At 40.6% G+C, this 19,098-nt stretch overlaps 1 protein-coding gene across 1 annotated transcript; it reads right to left on the bottom strand.

The window, feature by feature from the left end:
- Positions 1-16,798: 16,798 nt before the first annotated feature.
- On the bottom strand, positions 16,799-17,486 carry LOC120359010. The gene is made up of 2 exons (XM_039455204.1): positions 17,454-17,486; positions 16,799-17,302 (listed from the first exon to the last, which is right to left on the bottom strand). Exons 1-2 carry the CDS (start codon positions 17,484-17,486, stop codon positions 16,799-16,801), a joined length of 537 nt encoding a protein of 178 aa, XP_039311138.1.
- Between the last annotated feature and the right edge of the window lie 1,612 nt (positions 17,487-19,098).

The raw sequence follows: 19,098 nt of genomic DNA, 5'->3' as shown, positions 1-19,098 counted from the left end.
GTAAGTTTAAAGCCTATATTTAATGTCAGCTGCGTGCCATCAAAACGACATCCGCGTACTATTCGTATCGCCTGCGACGTGGATTGTGCGAGTGCCAGCAGCCCCCGGGGTGAAAAACTGACGATAAATCGGCGCTCTCTGCCAACGGGTTATTGGATACGCGTTTCAGTTGCTGACGTACAAGTCGGCGCAATGACAGTCCACACGAATTTAGGAACGGCCACGCGAAACCTACATTATGCGTTATTTATCACGACAGATATATCGCCGATGAGAACGGTCGAGCCGTAATTCCTCGCCGAACGCGCGCATTCGTGCAACGCGGGTGGGTGTAGCTGCACCAAAGGAAAATGCCAGTGAAAGTCTATCCAGACGATCGCTCCTACGACGACTCTCGTCCCACGTGTCGTGCCGCGCTGGGACGACAATCGCTTCCTGATGAAGCGAACGAACCATTTGATGCAGCGCACGCGGGCGGCGGCGCTCGGGTCCGCGCAGTCGTAACAATATATAATAGTTATCGTAATAATCCCGTAATACGTGCTCGCTATTTTATGCCCCACTATATCATCGGCTATAGTTATCTAGCTTAATAGCGGATTTTATTCTCTCCTCGCGATCGCGTTCAATAACCGTTCCTCCAGCGAGCCGCAAACGTTGCGACAGCGCTATCATTCAGGGGCGCCGTATTAACATAATGACACCGCGACATAATTACAACATGTTAAGATTGCAATAATTCAGGTGCGAAAAATGCACTTGCGAACCGTGGGGTGCGCGAACACGACGCATAGGACGGTACGGATTATTGCTTTCTTTCACATTAATCTACTGAGATCACAGGTTATAGCAACGAAGCTGGTCAAAGGAATGTCAGAGCCTTATATTTCACTCTTAATGTCCAATCGTTATGTTTATAACGTGATGTATGTACCAGTAAATTATTAGTTTAGAAATATTGCTGAATGTTCTTTTCTAAGTCACGTTATTATTTTATACATATATATTTACTTGTTGAAAATTAACTAGTACTACTGACTTTTTACATAAAAATGTACTATTTAAAGTTAAGTAGGTTAATTATGAAAAAGAATGAAGAATTAATAATAATAATTGCCTTCAGCAAATGATCATTTTAGATACTGAAGTTATAATAGTTACTGAAGCTACTATAGCTTCACTCGAAACTAATTACATATGTATATGAAATAGTAGAATAATGTTCTTCTTTTTAGCTATTTAAATATATTATTAAATATATTACGTAGCCTTAGAACTAAACAGAATACTTTCTAAATCGAAATCAGTATGTTATTTACTGAAAGACAATAAACAGTCTGATATCAGTAGTATACTCGTAACTTTCTCAGTGAGAGTACTCCCCTTTTAGATGGAATCACTGAAAGACAGTGAATAATCACCGATGATCACAGTTATAAGAATAGCATAGCAAATCATTAAGATATCACTGATTCAGATTTAGAGAGTATAATAGTTATATATTGGACTATTCTGCTGGGGATCATTCTACGTCCAATCAGTTTGATGCTGTCGCAAATTTCGAGCCACCTCTGAGAAGAATCAGTATTACACAGGCATTTGTATGCGCGCGCGTGCGATAGGTCGCGAACTATAAATAGTCGGTTGGTAGTAGGTGCAACAAAGGGATGCCAGGAAGCCGGAGAGCCGTGCCCATACAAGACCGGTCGCGAGTTTTCGCGTGTGCGCGCACCGTGTTGCACGCGCGCGCGCCGCTCACGCCCGCGATTATCTTCCGCGCGCGGAGCCTGGCGCGGAGGCTCGCGCTTCCAGGCAACTGCCTGCTGGATGCTTCGTGGGCAGGCAGTCAAGGTGGGCAGGGTCAGGAATTCCTAGGCGTGCGAGAGTGTCTGGCACACATCGCCGTGCATCGCTTGCAGCCCGGAAACCTGGCAAGAGGTTCTTTCGAGGCCGTTCGCCGAGACTCGCAAGGACGTTGCCGCTCGTCGAAGAGGATATTCTTGCGAAGCGGAGTATCCACCTGGTGTATCGCCGTGATTAGCGGTTATTCTAGCATTAGTATTTGCGTAAATGCTCAGTTTCCCTCGTGTATCGTCGTTCCGCAATGGGTCGGACTGTTGATACGCTCTCCACGAACAATTGAAAATCTTATTTCATCATCCTTAATTGTAACTGTCAGATTAATACGATTTATTTGAATAAAAATACTTTTCCTGTCGTCTCTTTTTTTCTCGAATCGCTTTCTCGAATCCGCCGCGTGCGCACCGTTGGCAATAAATACTCGCAGGTAACATAATTCTTTGGAAGGACACCATGCGTCATGCTAGATTGGTATCGGAGACGCGTTATCGCTCGACGCGATTTTACAGTAAATATTTTACTCGTGTATCTAAAAGGGACCCGACAACTCTTCCGCCGGTCCGGTTGTGTGGTACCTTAAAATATATCTACCAGACAAAATAAATTTTATTCACGTGTTAGTAGATTTTAAAATCCGAGGGAAGAGAAATTTTTAGGAGATTCAAGAAAACGTTAAGTGATTTTCCGAAACTGCTTTTTTTAAGAAAGTTATGGGACTGCTCTTTAGATAAGAACTTGTTACTTAAATAGTTATACTCACACAAGTGAGTATATTCTAATTCACGTTATTCGCGTATCTTTTTACGTTGAAACGAACGCCAATTTGATCGATCTTGTTTACATTTTATACCTTGATTAATTTAATAGTATCTTTAAAAATAGCCTTGTAGAATTTAACAATAATCAATTTTATTTTTCTTTTCACGAACCAATAGAAACGTTTCAGAAATTAAAAAAAAAAAAAACAAAAAAATTGTACCGCAAATTGTCCCAAAAGATATCAAGCAGATATGTAATTGTTGCAGACCAGGATTAATCGCGTATCAAGTTTCGGTGGTAGCCGAATGTTCCCTCGGAATGGAATTTCTGGAGAGTCTGTTTGTACCCCGGCGAATCGGCGGGATGGCAAAGGGCTGCCCTCGACTTGGCGAAAGAGGTAACCGCCGTTCGACGGCATGTTTTTCCAAGGTACGCGGAGCCGCGGTCACAAAAGCCGACGTCAGTTCCTCCGATAGAGAGATTCCATTGGGCCCTCTGCCGGCTTGGATCCCGCTGCCGGCTGCCGGCAGCAATATCGACGAACAACGATCTATCCAATTAGTAACCATCGCGAGTACCCATTAGCCCCAAACGAACTATCAGCCAATCTGCTGCCGGTTTCAGGCACATTTCACTACCATGCGTTCGTCAACGAAAATGCACACTGCTGCTTTATTACATCACTGAATAATGTGACACTGAAATTTTGTCTTAATCATTAGTACGTGATCATCCATTGGTATAGATTTTGATCTGCTTGTATAAATTACATAAATTAAGACCTGAGGCTAAACGATAACTCTGTTGAATATTTCATGTAAACGTTTTATAGCTGAGTTATATGAAAAGCTTATATATCGCATAATGTGATCATTACTAACAATAATTCTTTTTTGCTTTAATAGGATGAATGTGTGTTAATTAAAATAATATTTTGCTTTATAAAAATCTTGATATTATGATACGGCTTTATTATTGCATTTTAGGGAAGGAAACTGTGAGGAAATTTGTTTCTTTATAGTTAATACAAATAAATAGATAAAGTGTACGAATCAAGATTTTAATTCAAATTGAATTGATAGTCCAAATTTTTCGAATCGAATCGAATCATTGAAACGTACCTTTTAATTAATAACATAATTATTGTTGGATATTATAGAATTTTTATGTAGATAAAAAAAGATTTCTATGTAAGGAACACAATATTGATTTTGTAATATTTTATCTGACTTGATTCGATTCGTATTCGAATAATTTGCACATCTATGAGTAAACTCCAATTGTTTGTACATGCAAAAATTTCATTTTTGCATGTACAAACGTCACAGTTTCAGCATTAATTCTCGATCGACATAGCAGAAGAGTGCTTCCCAACGCAGGCTCTTTTCGCCGATGCATCCGTTAGTCTCTTGCCTCGCCAGATTGTTGACCGTGATTGCAATTAGTAACCCGGCAGGGGCCCTGTGTGCCTTGGAAAGCCTCCAGTCTTCCGACCCCTTCTACCCTTCGGCAGCTAATACCGTAACGAGTAGCAGCGTTCTTTCCGGCTCTCACCGCCCCCGAGCACGTCAACCGGCTACGCATGAGCACGAGAAGTCGAAGGAGTCGACGAGGACGACCGTAATGGACATTTGTTAAGGGGAGAAACAATCGATCGGTCGGGACCTCGCCGCGAGACATCGAGATACCGAATCTATTTTGCGTAATTACCTGGACAGACGCCACTTCGCTCGCGGTGCAACGTCGTTCCTGCAACAACGACGAGGCATTTGCTTCTCGATGCATTTTCTATCTACGTGCGAAATAATCGTACGAAGAGAGTGACTTGATGTTTAGCTTTTAGGTAGCTTTAATGTGTCACAATATTTCATAGATTGATAGAGCTGAGTTTTATAACAAGAAATGCGTACTTGGAAAAATCATTTTTTTTAAACTTTTTATTGAATTTATTATACGACAGATTAATATTTATACATGAACATATAATTATGTGAGTGACTAATAGTATGATTATGATCGAGCACCTTATAAATATCTGATATTTTTAAGTTTACCATTTATAAAAAATTTAATGTTGTATATTAATATAAAACTTTTATTGAACGTAAAACTTCTTTACAAATTTGGTTATTATTTCTTTTATTTGTTTTTTATATCTTTTTTTCTCACGATTAATATAATAATGTACAGACAGCTCATGAGAGAAGAGAAGGATCGACGAAATTGAATACTTGGAATCTTCGCTGACGTCGCGTTCGTCGGAGAACACGGAGATCGTCCACGCGCGATATCATACGTGCCTATGGATTAATTAAAAATGCAATAGGCGGCGGATCCTCGCGGTCCGGCAGCAGATGCGGACGGTAAGATAATAAATAGCCGGAATACCTCGAGTCGAAATTGCGAATGAAGATCTAGAATGGAGATCGACGAGGTGTGCGCGAGCGGGGCGCGCTCGCCGAACGATCGGCTCGCTCTCGAGAAATCGATTCGCCCTCGATACACAGGCTCCCGATGGCTCTACCGCATACCGCCCGATGAAATATCGGAACGGCCTTTTATATGCAACGTCCCGTGGTAGTTAACCTCCGCCAGTTGGTTAGCCGTGCGCGCACTCACACGCGTGTTCCTTGCGACACGCATCATCACACGTGCTCGTATGCGTAGGCAGCGGTGGTAACGAACAATCAGCGATGCCCGTTACAACCATGATTTTATGTTCCAATTTGCAAACGCGACGTTAAAAGCTCTCTAGATGTCGGCAACCACTGGTACCACCGCCGTCGTCGTCGTCATCGTCGATTGCCGATCTTGCCCTCGGATACTAGTCACAACGAGAGATTACGGTGGAATATGAAAGTCGAGTATGAAAGTGACCGCGTCAGAATGTTCATCATGGAAATAATATTGAACCGCGTGTGCATGTTCAAATGTTAATTTGGGGTTGCTCGGAATCGAAAATTGAATTACAGATATACATCGATTCTCAATTTCTGCATGCCTTGTTCTCTTATTAAATAGCGGATCGATTATAATCAATTTTGATATATTACTGATTATATCAGTCATCGTTATTCATAGTTTTCTTTCATTTAATCAATATTTTCGAAAGTGTATTGGTAAGTGTATTATAAGATAATTTCAAATTATTGTATTAAATATGAAAATTAATATATCTTTAGTCTCTATGCATTTTAATTTTTTTTGCTTATTTTGGAATTTGAAAAATAATTCACGATTTATGTGAATGGCAATAGAAATTTATCTGCATTTATAACAATAAATTTACTTAAAAAAATGTGTGTAATATATTCTTAGGTATATTACAAAATTGTGAGAAGTCACAAAGGGTTAATCGCTGTTCTAATCACCGCGAATACCATTAAGAATTATCTTGCCGTTAAGACGAGAGTTCGCTTTTGTAATGTCGAAGTTATTCGCGAATTGAAAGTCGTTTCTGCGTGATTAATGGACGAAATGCTATCGATCGTTGCTAGTTACGTACGAATTGGATCCGTGGCGATATCGCGAAACGATCTTAAGCTCTCCGGCGAGCGGAAAGATGAGCTTTCGCGACCAAGGCATAGGAAGAGGCGGTAGTTAGGCACCTCCATTACGGCATATAATTTACATAAACCATAAACATCAGGATCGAACAATAAACGTAAATAATTACCTATATTCTTAAACTGTCGTAATAAATTCCGCGCATCCATCGCTGCTCCGCGCCGTTCGTTCCGTTCGCTCGTTGCTGATTTCGTTCCTCATCTTCCATCGTATGCTCATCGAATCCTATAAAGAATTTTTTTCTCACTCACACCTTTAATACGCCTGCATACGTTTCTTCTTTCTGTCTTTTCTTTTCTCGCTTCGGTAAATTATATTCTTACGCCGTCCGATCGCACGCTGATTACGAGACGAGTTATCGACTGCCTAATACAGCGCAGATTCGTTATGAACAAATTTCTTCAAGTTATCGAAGTCAATTATACCAAGGTCAAATGTAATTTTGCGTTCGAGAATAACTCGATTAAATTCGGTAGAGAAATAGATTTCATTTCTTTTATTTTATTTATACGATACACAGAGTATAATAACATTTATTTGCCCAGAGAAAATAACATTTTAATTATGTGAAAATAGGAAATACTATTGCAAATTTTTTCTATATACTGCTGATAAAAAATAAACATATAAAAATGTTTATTTTAATTTATTTGAACATAATTACATGTAAATAAATATATTAATCAGCAAATACAACGAGCAAAAATTTTTTGCGATAACTGTCGGATATAAAGTCACGAAATTACAAACTTGCTATCGAGACAGCGGTCAGCACGTGCCTTGTTCCCGAATTGTTTTGGAAACTAATTCCTATGCGCAGAACAAGGAGTACCATCATGGTCAATACCGTCGTAACCAGAACCTTCTCGGAAATGAGATTAGTTCAGATGTTCGTTACATCCTCCACCTTGTTACTGCGACACTCGTGGAACTCACCCGGGAATTTTGCCCTGACATGGGGGAGATTTCCGATTATTTTTTTTTTATTGGAAAGAGTCGTACGCCTCACACAGCGCAGCGGTAGAGTTTAAATTACCATGAATTCGTTATTGTAACTTTGTTCTAACGAAATTTGCAACTCTCGTAAAATTGCCTATGTGTGTGAGTAATTTAAAAATTTTAAAATTACTGCAGCATTATATCACAAATGTGGATGATACGTAAAGCATTTTATTTCACATAATATCGGAATAATAAATACCGTATTTAATTTGGAATTGACATTGTTTTAGTCTCAAAGTATTGACAGTTCTTAAAAGATAAGTAAAACTTAATAATAAATCTTATATTAACTTTTATGTGTATTGCTAAATCTCATACTTTGTTAAATGTATTACGATTTTCATAAAATATTGCGGTAAATTCAATTCAAACTTGTTAGTCATTAAAGTAATACGTAACGCAATTGAATAGTGAATCATTGAGAATGCAATGCAATAATGTAGCAATACTTTGATGAGTACGCGCAATTAATAACGTTTAACATACATTTTACATAAATATACGACGAAACATTGCTCCAGTTAACGAATGCAAATAGTGAGTACAAGATAAATAATACCATCACTGGACGCAATCGTTCATTCGTGTTTTTCTCACATTTGCATTCTCGCGCATGTAATATACACGGTGAATTTCTTCGTCATCGTAACGCGGCATTACGTCATTTAATTACTGCTACGATTAAAAGCAGATCTGATTTTTATTCGCGAGCCGTGCGCGCGATAAATCGGAGATACGGCGTGGCGACTCGCGTTATCGCTCTTCTCGCGCGCGTATTTCGTCTCCTCGGAACTGGTTTCGCGCGGCGTGGCGCGGCGCGGACGTAACTGACTTGGCGCATCCTACGGTGGATGTAAACCAACTGCTAAACTAGTTCCGGCCGCGGGAGAGCCGAAGGGTCCACGGTGTAATCAAACTCTTGAATCGGGAAATCTGCATAAACCACGAGATCGGATCTCTCTGAGTCGAAATCGCGCCAGCGGGAAATGCACATCCCGTCTCCGGGTATAGGGGCGTGCAGACGACAGACTCCGAACAATCCGATAATTACTGGTGTCCGAAAGTTTGCTGTTGTAATTACGCGGGCTGCCGCTGCGAAAAATCCCCGATGTAATGCCGCGTCTTACTCAGGCAGTTCATACGATGGATTCGTAGAACACGAAGTTGATATTACTGCAAGTACTGTAATATTAATCTCCTTTATATATGTAAAAATGAGATGTATTCGTGAAAAAATCACAGATGGAATTTTCTTTCGACGACTACCAAGCAACTACTTTTCGTTATCGTATTTCTTGTTGAATAATATTTTTTTCTTAGTTTTTTCATATTTTTATTTTTATTATTCTAAATAATTAGTTGTAACCGTGTTTTACGTCGTATAACAGTCTTTATTTATTTTCTTACGTAATTTTTTAATGCATATTCTCTGCACAATTTTTTATTTTACTTTATTATTTTAGGATATTCTTTTTTGATCTATAAAACATGCAATATATATCGTATTGTTCCATTTTACTCAACCAATACTTTTTATACCGTAGATTTCATCGATTCACCTAGATTCCACAATTAAAATGTTCGTTGCTTTCGCCGCAAAGCAAATAAACTTTTAATAGTTCGTTCACCGTTGCGACGAACGTCGTCGAACAGGAGAGACGTTCGTATTTCCGTCGCATCGTTATTCGAAAAAGAGATCCAAGCCCGAGATCCACGACAGCCCGATTGCTCGCACGATTTATTCGCGGTACCTAGGTACGCTCGATCATGCCCGGCCATTAATCGATTAATCAATTAAGCGGCCGATTAATTATCGAAGGTGAGCGCCAGAGCGCGGAGGGATAGGGGACGTAAGACAGCGGTAATTAAATCGTCGCGTCGGGCCCAATCGTACGCGGTCAAGAGACGGGAGAGCCGAAGAGCAACGTCCACAAATGATTTTGTCGTAACGACGTGGGATATCCTGGACCGGCCTCTGCCCGGCTAATTAAGTCTTAGTCGTATTCGCGTGCTTCTTTTGCTCGACGATCGTTCCATGAAGCAACCGGCTCGGGACGCCACCATCTTCAAGGTTGATTCACACGGGGCGACGCCGGGGCGCGCGTTCGCCAGGTTCGTCGGGAAACATTATTAAAAAGTCGTAAATCTTACCGCGGTTTTATCGGGGCGCCGCACGTGTCTCGTCTTAATTGCGCTCCGTCTCGTGCGACCCCTTCTTTTACGCTGACCCTCGACACGAATCCTCCAGCCTCTCGCCTCTTTTGGGACTTGCTGAAATATTTTCGGAGGAGACTCTCAATGCCTTATCGACGGCACACGGTTGCAGGGAGGACTCCGTAATTGGACGAGGTGAGGTGAGTGTAAAGAAAACGCATGTTGACGCGTTCGGGAATAAGCACGATAATTGAGCGCGCGTTGGCTTATTAACGAAATGCCAATCTCTTTCAGTGTCTTCTATAAGACTGCAATGAGGTGATAAACAAGCAATTTCATGTGTTTATCGTCGCTCGTGCGCGATTAAATTCATAATAGACTTTTATTTCTAGTTATTTATGAATTCTATCGTCATCATCTTTCACGTTTTTCAATTATGGGCCTTCCTATAATTAATTGAACCTTAAACGAATTTTCCTATCCATAACACGAATATAGCTGCTGCTTATTTTTTTTCCGAGTACCGTTGAGAACCACTGCGTCAGCCAAGTAAGACGATGAAGGGGGAATTAGCGATCTTCGTCGACGTAGTCTGGCGTCTCGTGTGCGACGGCGTCGGCTATCGCGATAAGTGTGGCGCGGGCGATAGCGCGAAAGAGCGTCGAAAAATCCATGTGTGTACACGGAGCGTGAGTGAGCGGGCGTGGGAACCGCAAATAGGGGCCTTATCGTTGCCGACGTAAGAGTGATAACAATTTTTTGCAGCTCCCGAAGGGAATCGCGTGAAACATCTAGTCGGCTGGTCTGCGGGTTGTCGTGGAATTTTGTGTTTCCCCACCCCCTTAGATTGCAAGAACGATGGAGTGTAGTACCTGGTGGTAGAGCTTTCGTAACCGGCGGCAGAGATCTATCGCAACGTAAATCGACAACGCGACGTCGTTGTTACCGTTTTTTTTTCCACCGATACCGTCGTTATTTGCTGATTTCGGCGTGCGATACTTCGAACAGAGAGGAGTTCATGCATGAAGAGCGTTGTCCTGTTCCTTTCACCGCGTGCCCCTACCCTCCTTATGGGAAAGTACACAAATTCGAAAGTGTAATGCGGCTGGGTATTCTGGCTGCGCGATTACGCGTGTATACGTGACTTCTCATCGATGGGATCGACGTCCCGTTTCCCTGGGATATACTCCCCGCATTTTCGTCTCCGAAAATAACAAGAGGACAGAAATAAAAGGAAATCGTCAAGATAAAGATTTCTATCTAGAGAAATATTAATACAACGATGACTAAAAATCACCTATTGATTAATTTTTTTTTCTGCGATTAGATCTTCCGTGTCTAACACGTTTCAATGCATCTTGAAAGTGTAGGAACGGGTAGAGAACACGCGTGTGTGTACGGGATACCGTTATACATTTTCTGAAACTCCGCTAATAGACGCTGCGTGCCTCGCTATCGTAATTATCGGGTTGCCGCATATATGAATCGTCGATTTTAGTTCGCACACACCCATCCTTGTCAAACCCTGTAATTTCACCGGAATTAATCGCGCAATCTTCTCAGATCTTTAATAGAAGCAATCACGTGCATTTATACGTATAAGAACGGTAGTCCTTGTGGCCAGCTCTTGGCTCGTGTACCCGGGAGTCTAGCGTGCGCGCATCGGGAATCAGCCGTGCTTTCTCGATGCATTCGGCGCGGCGCAGCGGCGCATCCGTGCAGCGCGGCGCACCGCGACCCTCCGACGGGGGATGCTCTGTAATTTACAAAAAAGCGCGAAAACGGTCTCCACCATCTGGCGTCTGCGACTTGGCTCGCGTCCCTGAGAGCGACCACTCTCGGTCGCCTCCTCGTGGAGTCGTGGAACGGCCGTAAAGAGAAGACTCCGCTCGCCTCGAGGCCGCGGGGCTTGTGATGAATTTCTCGCGAAATGCCTGACATTAAGCTACGACGAAGTTCAGCGCCCAGGGCGCGTGCCGTGTGGCACGTATATTTGTAATTCTAATGGAGAACGCGCTCGTGTGGCGGGACCCGCTCGCCTCTCTCTCTCTTTTTCTTCCCCTCTTTGTCTCTCTCTCCTTCTCTGTTTTTTCTTCAGCGTGTAATAGTCGAGCAGGAATTTGGGGCCCAGGGCTGCGGTCCTCCTGGAAAAGGTGGGCCCTTCGAGATAGGCGCGGTGCGCTGCTCCAAGATCGTCCATGACGTACACACCCACCCTTTAGCCCGGGATCCGCTTTTAAAGCGAGGGTTCGAAGCCGCTCATCAGCTGCATTGGATCTATGTCGGCGAGTCAATCCACGCTGTGCTCTACATCGTGTAACGCAACATTATACGGATCGTGTCGCGCACATCATAAATATTATGCGGGATTGCGCGTTATAATAACGCGTGATTTAGTAGTGCATCCACTGGTGTATGACGCGGCGCGTCAATCATTACTGTGATTAGGCAAGAAATCGCGGGGTAACTACGTTACCCCGATCGTTATAAGGTATGAAGAATGCCCCAAAAGAAGTCTTGTGCTGAAGTCTTCGAAGAAGAGAAAAAATGATAAATTAAGATCGATATTAATAATTCGAAGATGAATATGCAAAAATGCGTATGGACTGAGAATTTTCGGTATATATGTTATAATTATTATTTTTTGAAAAAAAGCTCAGGACAAGTAAAATAAAGAACGCATTAGACATCGGAATAAATAGTTTAAAGCGTGATCAGGATGCCAGGTGAAGCGTCGTTCGTTTCGCGTTCCACAACGTTCTTAGACATGAACAGCGCTACGGAATCACTTGGAATCTTGAAGCGAATACCTAGCGTAATTGAGCATGTAATTAAAAAAGCGCGCGATAATGGTGGCACGGCAGAAGTCGCACAAAGCGATCGAGCACGCTATTAAATCGTGTAATTGAGTTGATCACGAGGGAAACGATTTCCACTCGATCCACAGTACCTCGTACGGCGAAAGACATTCTCGATCTTCGGCGCGGCTTCAATTTCGACGCGTAAGGTCGCTGTTTAAGCCGTCGATAAATAAAAGGTTACTGCGCCCCATTCAGCACGGGCGGTGGATCCCGCGGGGTCCCACGTAAGTGGGACAGCTTTACGCAAGTTTTTATATCCCGGGCATTGTCACGGGCTCCATACCATCTTGCGCGGGGCCCTACCTGCCAGCATCGTCGTTCCATGGATCTTCCTTTAGGCCGACCATTGATATACGCCGACCGTAAAAGCACGCTGCCGCCCGATAATGTGCGGAGAGAAAGAGAGAGAGGGAGAGAGAGAACAGGCGCGAAGGCAGAAAAGGGCGAGAAAAGGGCGAGAAGGACGACCGGTGTAGAGCCGTCGTCGAGTCGACGATGGTTGCGGCGACGACATAAATAAGGGTCGTTGGTACGTGCGCGAATATAACTGTTCCCGAAGTGTGTACACACCGTCATATACCCCGCTTACCGTTGTCTTGTCTTTCTCGTCGCCCGGTGAGAACCGCCAGAGGCATCTTCTTCGGCACGCCCGAAGATAATGGGGACGCGCCCGTGGTGTGCGCAACGCGCAACGGTGCGCGTTAAATTCTTTCTTTGTGTGAGTTGTGCTTCCGAAGTCGTTATAGCGGAGAGTGCGATTTTACGAGCGTAAAAAGGATCACTTTGTCGCGCTCTGTGACGTCATAATCTATGCAAATCGTTTATCGGTTATCGGCGAAAGGCGGTGTCATATCAATAAGAACGTATCGATTTAATATTCTGTGGATTATAGATTTGCATTTTTAATAACGTCAATCAGGATTATGTTGTTGAATGGTATCGTTGCGAAATATATGGGTGAGCATTTTACGAGAATTTAGGAAAAAGTTCAGTCGAGCAAATTAATATAAGTGTGTGATAAAATTAAGTTTGAAAAATGCTAAATTGATTCAAGCCCAACGTTACATATATTATATATAACATAAAAGTTATATTACCGTGTAAATAATAATATACAAACAACGAGGAATCTATGGATACAAGCGCGTTCATAATTATTTTATAACTTTCTTATTCGTCAGAATTTCTCGATATTCCTGGCACACCCTGTAGAGCGCGATAACATGACAATTTACTGAATTCTCGGTGACAGAAGCATTCAGTAGGCCCGGTGAGGAATTAGAAGATTATTAATTGGATGTGTACGTACCCCGAGAGCCGCTCAGTGGGAGTTGTAATGGGAAGCCCAAACAGTCGTGAGGAGCAGTGGGATAACGAACGTCAAGTCGGATTATTGTGTTCCATGGGTTTCCGTCAGTGCCTGTTATCTCGCCGACGATCTCCAGAATCTTATGAATTTTTTTTTTCTTCTCCACAAGTCTCTTCCACGAGCGCAAGCTCTCGGCGCAAGTGAGAGCGAAACCGCGAGCTATCAAGATCCGCGGGTGGCAACGCCGTCGGTCGCCTCTCTGTATTTCTCTCGAATAAATTACACGTTAATGAGAGGCAACGCGTTACCGATCGTAAAGGCCCGGACTGGATGGCGCGTTAGCGCGTTACGATCGTGCGGGGAATCTCTCGCGTGGGATATTCGTGAAATTCCACGGTGCGAGCGTTGCCAAAAAGCGCCGTTTCTCGAACCGTTAGTCGAGTTAGCATCCGTCATTTTAAATTACAATTGGACGTCTCTCAAGCTGATGGTTACCCATCTGAAGTGCCGCCACGATCGTCTATGCGGCGTGATTTTACGAGCTTCCTATGATTGAGCATTTAGAGCCAAGAATTTTAAAGCGATTGGAAACGAAAGGGAATAGGACCTCGTAATCATGAGAATTAAATCACTTCTTCAGATCACTTCTTCAGAATGTTGTTGGAAATTTTATTACGGATCTGTTGTTTAAATTGACACGGAGTTGCCATCTTTCAGTCGTTCTCGAAAGCTGGTTTACCAGCATAATGTAGTCATCGATGAGAGAAATATCGCGTTAAAGATTTAGAGAAGATATGTATATTTTTATATTTAGATATTTTTTGGATCTAGTAGACCCAACAATTAAAAGCTGCTAACGTAATCAATCGTAGATAATTAAATTATTATTATTATTAAAAAGGAGATGAATGAATCAACATAGATTTAGAAGAATATCATATCTAAGTGTATCAAATAGAGATTTTTGAAATATGTTATATTGAGGTTATAATAATTACGATATTACTATATAAAAACAAGAAGTGAAAAGCATTAATAATTAATTTGAATATAAAAGAAACAAATTTGGAGGATTTACTTTTAAAGCTATTAGAAAATATAATTTCTGAATTCAAAATGAAAATAATTGCAGATGCAAAAATTCACTGCAATGTTTAATTAAACGTAAAAGCATCAAAATTATTTAATATTGCTTTGTCGATGATATCTTGGACCAAGGTATCTTTCATCTCGACTACTGAAACGAACTTGAGTTCAGACACACCCGTTAGATGTCGACAAAGTATAGACCTTTCTTGTTGAAGCCAGAGAGGAACCTGAGAGTGGCCACGGCGGCCTTTTTCCTATAACGCTTCCAAACTCCCGTACACTAGTGACGCACATCTATTCTGGTCAGAATAGGAACTACGTGTCACATCCATTTTGCAACCCGCCGTTAAAAACAGTGTGGATGTTAGCACGGACAACAACCCACATCCATCTCTCGAGAAATGGATGTAGGTTGTTGTCCGTGCTAACATCCATTTTGCTGCAAATAAAATCTGACGCGTATCGCGTATGTTGCATCCAGAACAGGGGTCGAGAATGTGCACAAATGATTAATTACGTCTACTTTCGCGTAATTTTTTATTTATTATAGTCTGAATTATTTACATTAACATTGATATTAATACATATCACTACGTTTATGCCCATATTTTGCACATTCATATTTTTACTTAAAAAAGATGTTTAATAGTAACAGAGAGAATTTGGTTCTTTAATAAAGAAACATTCATTTTACGCAGTACTTAAAAAATAATTGTAATTAACATCGCATCATATGATGAAGAAGAAATAAATGTCTTTCCACGAATAAATATACCATCTTTTTATTTTTACATAATTCTTTATTATTTAAATGTCTTCAAATTATGCTTTTGAAAAAATTAGCTTTTTTAATTTTTTTAAATCTTGACGCAACTCTCTCTCTCTCTCTCTCTCTCACTCTTTCTTTCTTTCTCTCTTTCTCTTTTAACGTGATTGTCCTTTAATTGTTTAGGCCTTCAGTTAGAGAGAGAAAGCATCGCGGTGCTAGACATGGAGCAAGTGGCGATGTTATCTCTATGGATACTTTCCTCTTCACTCCCCTCACGACCCTTCACGTTTTCCGTGCTACGTTTAGGCCGTAAAATTCAGAAAGAGGATTTCGGACGATTTCTGCGCAGGGACGTAGAGAGACTAGAAAGCGCCCACTCTTTTTTCATTATGTTACAATGGCATATACATGCATACGCATGATTTACAAATGACAATACGCGCGATTAATATGGCACAATAAATAATAATAATAATAATAATAATAATAATAATGTAATAAAAATCAATGAAATATATGGATACTTGAGTATTATTTTTATTCTCTAACTTACAAACGTGAAGATTATTGATCTGATTTTAATACAACCTTTCAACAGTTTTTACGAAATATCACGTAAAGATTAATCAAAACTTTACAAAAAAAAATTAATTAAGAATTATATAATAATATACGATATAAGGTATTAAACTGTTAATCAGTAAAGTAACGGATTTTAATCAAATTCTTCTCGATATTAATCGATGGCAACTGTGGAAATGATGGAAATGGGATGGCAATGGGATGGAAATATTGGAATGAATGCAATGATGTTAATGGAATGGCAATAATGGAAATGATGACAATGACAATATATATAGCCTGACGGCAATGACGGCAATGGTGGAAATGATGGCAATTATGACAATGTTCTCGATGTTAATGATGGCAATGGAATGGCAATATGGAAATAGAATCGCATAATGAAATGAATGCAATGATGGAAATGTTATCAAAAAAATGGCAATGATGGCAATAATAAAAATGGTGGCAATGTCGGCACATATCTGACTTTAGAGTTTTAACCTGTCGACCAAATTGATTGTTAATCAACTTTAGAAAAATATTGAGCTTTTCAATTGCTTCTGACTTATTTTTCAAAAAATATATGGTTTGATAATGGCTATAGTCGTCCTTAAACAAGAGAAAGTATTTGGCTCCTCCTAATGAAAATTCGTTCATTTCTCCTAAATCTACGTGTATGACATCCAGACATTCTGTAGCTGTATTCGGATTCGTTTTGTGTGTAGTGCGACATTGCTTGCCGTAAGCACATCCTTCACATACGTAACCATTCCAGTCGTCGATATATTTTATGTCGTTTCTTTTCAGTATGTCTCTGACATAAGTGACATTTTGGTGTGCAAGTCGTTTGTGCCAATCTTTTATTTATATAGCTGTCAAACATTGATCTTTATTGTTCCTTACTCTCATTCGAAATAATCCTTTTGTTCTGTCTGCTATTAGTACTGGATTGTTATTTTCAAGGATAATTGACTGACTTGCATTTGCTTGTTGAGTGTATCCTTTATCCAACGCAGTTGTTAACGAGAAAAGGTTGAATGTTAACTCTGGTACATACAAGACTTGCTGAAGTACTATGGGATACCATTCCTTACCATTACAAGCTGTCATGTGTACATCGCCCATGTTATATGATTTTAGTTTCGTTGAATCGCTTAACATTATCGTTGCAGAATTTTCTATCGTTGTGAGATTTGACATCCAACTTAGATTTCCAGTCATGTGATGTGTTGCTCCACTATCTTGATACCATGATTTATGATCATCTGATATTTGTTCTATTTCCGTTGCGGACAAGGCAATTGATATGAAAGCTTTTACATCTTCCTTTTGCAATTTAGGACACTCTTTTATAAAATGGCCAACTTCCTGACAATTATTACATTTATAGTTTCTTTTACAATGTGATATTATGCGCTAGTAATTTTATTATAGTTATTTTAGTTAGTCCCTATGCAGCGTTTGGCGCCTATGTGTTCCCGCCAAGAACCGACTCTCTTTTTCGTTGTTACTAACCAACGTGCGACTGCTCCCTTGCGTTACTAATATTCATTTGGCATTCTCAGTATAATAAATATAGTTTCGTTCACATATATTACTTATTTACCACCCATAAGACATCACAATTGGCGACGAGGATATTCTGGCAAAGCGGGTGCATCGGAAATTGAACGAGAAGTACAATCAAGGCGGATGTAACAATTGAGATCAGAGACGTCAGGAGCAGGAGCAATTAAAAGCCAAGTTGCATCAAGAGCAGATGCAGCTAGCAGAGTGGCAAAGGCAACTGCAGCAGCAGCAAAATTTAATGCAGTAGCAAGCACAACAAGTAAAGACTCAGGTACCTAAAGAAGCGATGCCGAACATTACTTTTCTTTCAACGATTGGAGCGCTGTCCGAATTTAATATTGGTGAAGACTGGAATCTCTATCAAGAGCGGCTAGGACAGTATTTTGTAGCGAATCAAGTTTCGCAGGAACGTAAGGTAGCAGTATTAATTACATTAGTAGGACAAGAGGCTTATAAAATTTTGAAGGACCTCTGTGATCCAACGCTTCCAGAATGTAAATCGTATGAAGAATTGTGCGAAATTTTAAAGAAACAGTTTGCCCCAAGAGTCTCGGTTTTCAAGGAGAGAATCGAATTTTACGAGTTAAAGCAGAAGGAAAAGGAGTCAGTAAATGAGTGGTTTGCTCGTATTAAGAGCAAAGCCATCAACTGCAAATTTGGAGCGCAACTGGACGACAAAATCAAGGACAGATTTGTTACTGGGTTAAGTAAAGGTCGAATTTTGGATAGAGTATGCGAGGAAGAGCATACAACAACGCTACAGTCGATTCTCGAGGTGGCAAGAAAGAAGGAAGCAGCTTTGGCTTCGTCGTCTAAGGCTAGTCTGGTGGACGTGCACAATTTGAAGTCGGGAAAAGCAAAATCGGCTCAGCAGGTGACGTTCCAGAAAAAGAAGAAAGAGGAGAAGACAGGAAGCCAACACCAAGGGTCCAAAGAAGAACTGAAATGCGTACATTGCGGAGGTACAAGGCATATTTTTGCAAAGTGCAATTATAAAACATATAAATGTAAAATTTGTAGCAAGGAAGGTCATTTGGCTAAAATTTGTAAAAATAATAAGAGCACGGTAGCTAATACAAATTATTTAGAATCTGGTTCAAATGATAAGGATACAGAGATTGTGGATATGTATAATTTAAGCAATGTTTTAGCAAGCGAAGAACCGTTAATAGTTAAAGTTGAGATTGAAGGTAAATCTATTGCCATGGAATTAGATACCGGAGCGAGTAAATCAATATTACCGGAAAAGATTTTTAAAGAAAAATTTAGTCATTGCAAATTAGAAAACACAAAGATTAGGTTAAGGATGTATAACGGAAGTATTTTAATTCCGGAAGGGCAAATTTCAGTTAATATTAAATGCAAAGAGACAGTGATTCAAGCCCAGTTAATAGTGGTAAAGAAAGGAAACAGAATATTAATGGGTAGAGATTTAATGAAACTGTTAAATATTAAAATGGAACAGATCAATTTTATTAAAGAAGAAGATAATTTAAAAGCATTACTGCAAGAGTATAAAGAATTATTTAATAACGAGTTGGGTAAATATAAATTTGAAAAGATAGATTTAAAATTATCAAAGGAAGCTAATCCTA

This window comes from Solenopsis invicta, chromosome 11 (assembly GCF_016802725.1).
Source record: "Solenopsis invicta isolate M01_SB chromosome 11, UNIL_Sinv_3.0, whole genome shotgun sequence".
NCBI classification, from domain to species: domain Eukaryota; kingdom Metazoa; phylum Arthropoda; class Insecta; order Hymenoptera; family Formicidae; genus Solenopsis; species Solenopsis invicta.
The sequence above is the reverse complement of the archived record's forward strand: the minus strand, read 5'-3'. Positions and strand labels throughout refer to the sequence as shown.

Coding starts and splice junctions, on each gene's coding strand:
- LOC120359010 (XM_039455204.1), bottom strand. CDS start 17,486: ATGAATATTAGTAACGCAAGGGAGCAGTCGCAC. Junction 17,303..17,453: donor ACGCAAGGGAGCAGTCGCAC/GTTGGTTAGTAA, acceptor AATAATTGTCAG/GAAGTTGGCCATTTTATAAA.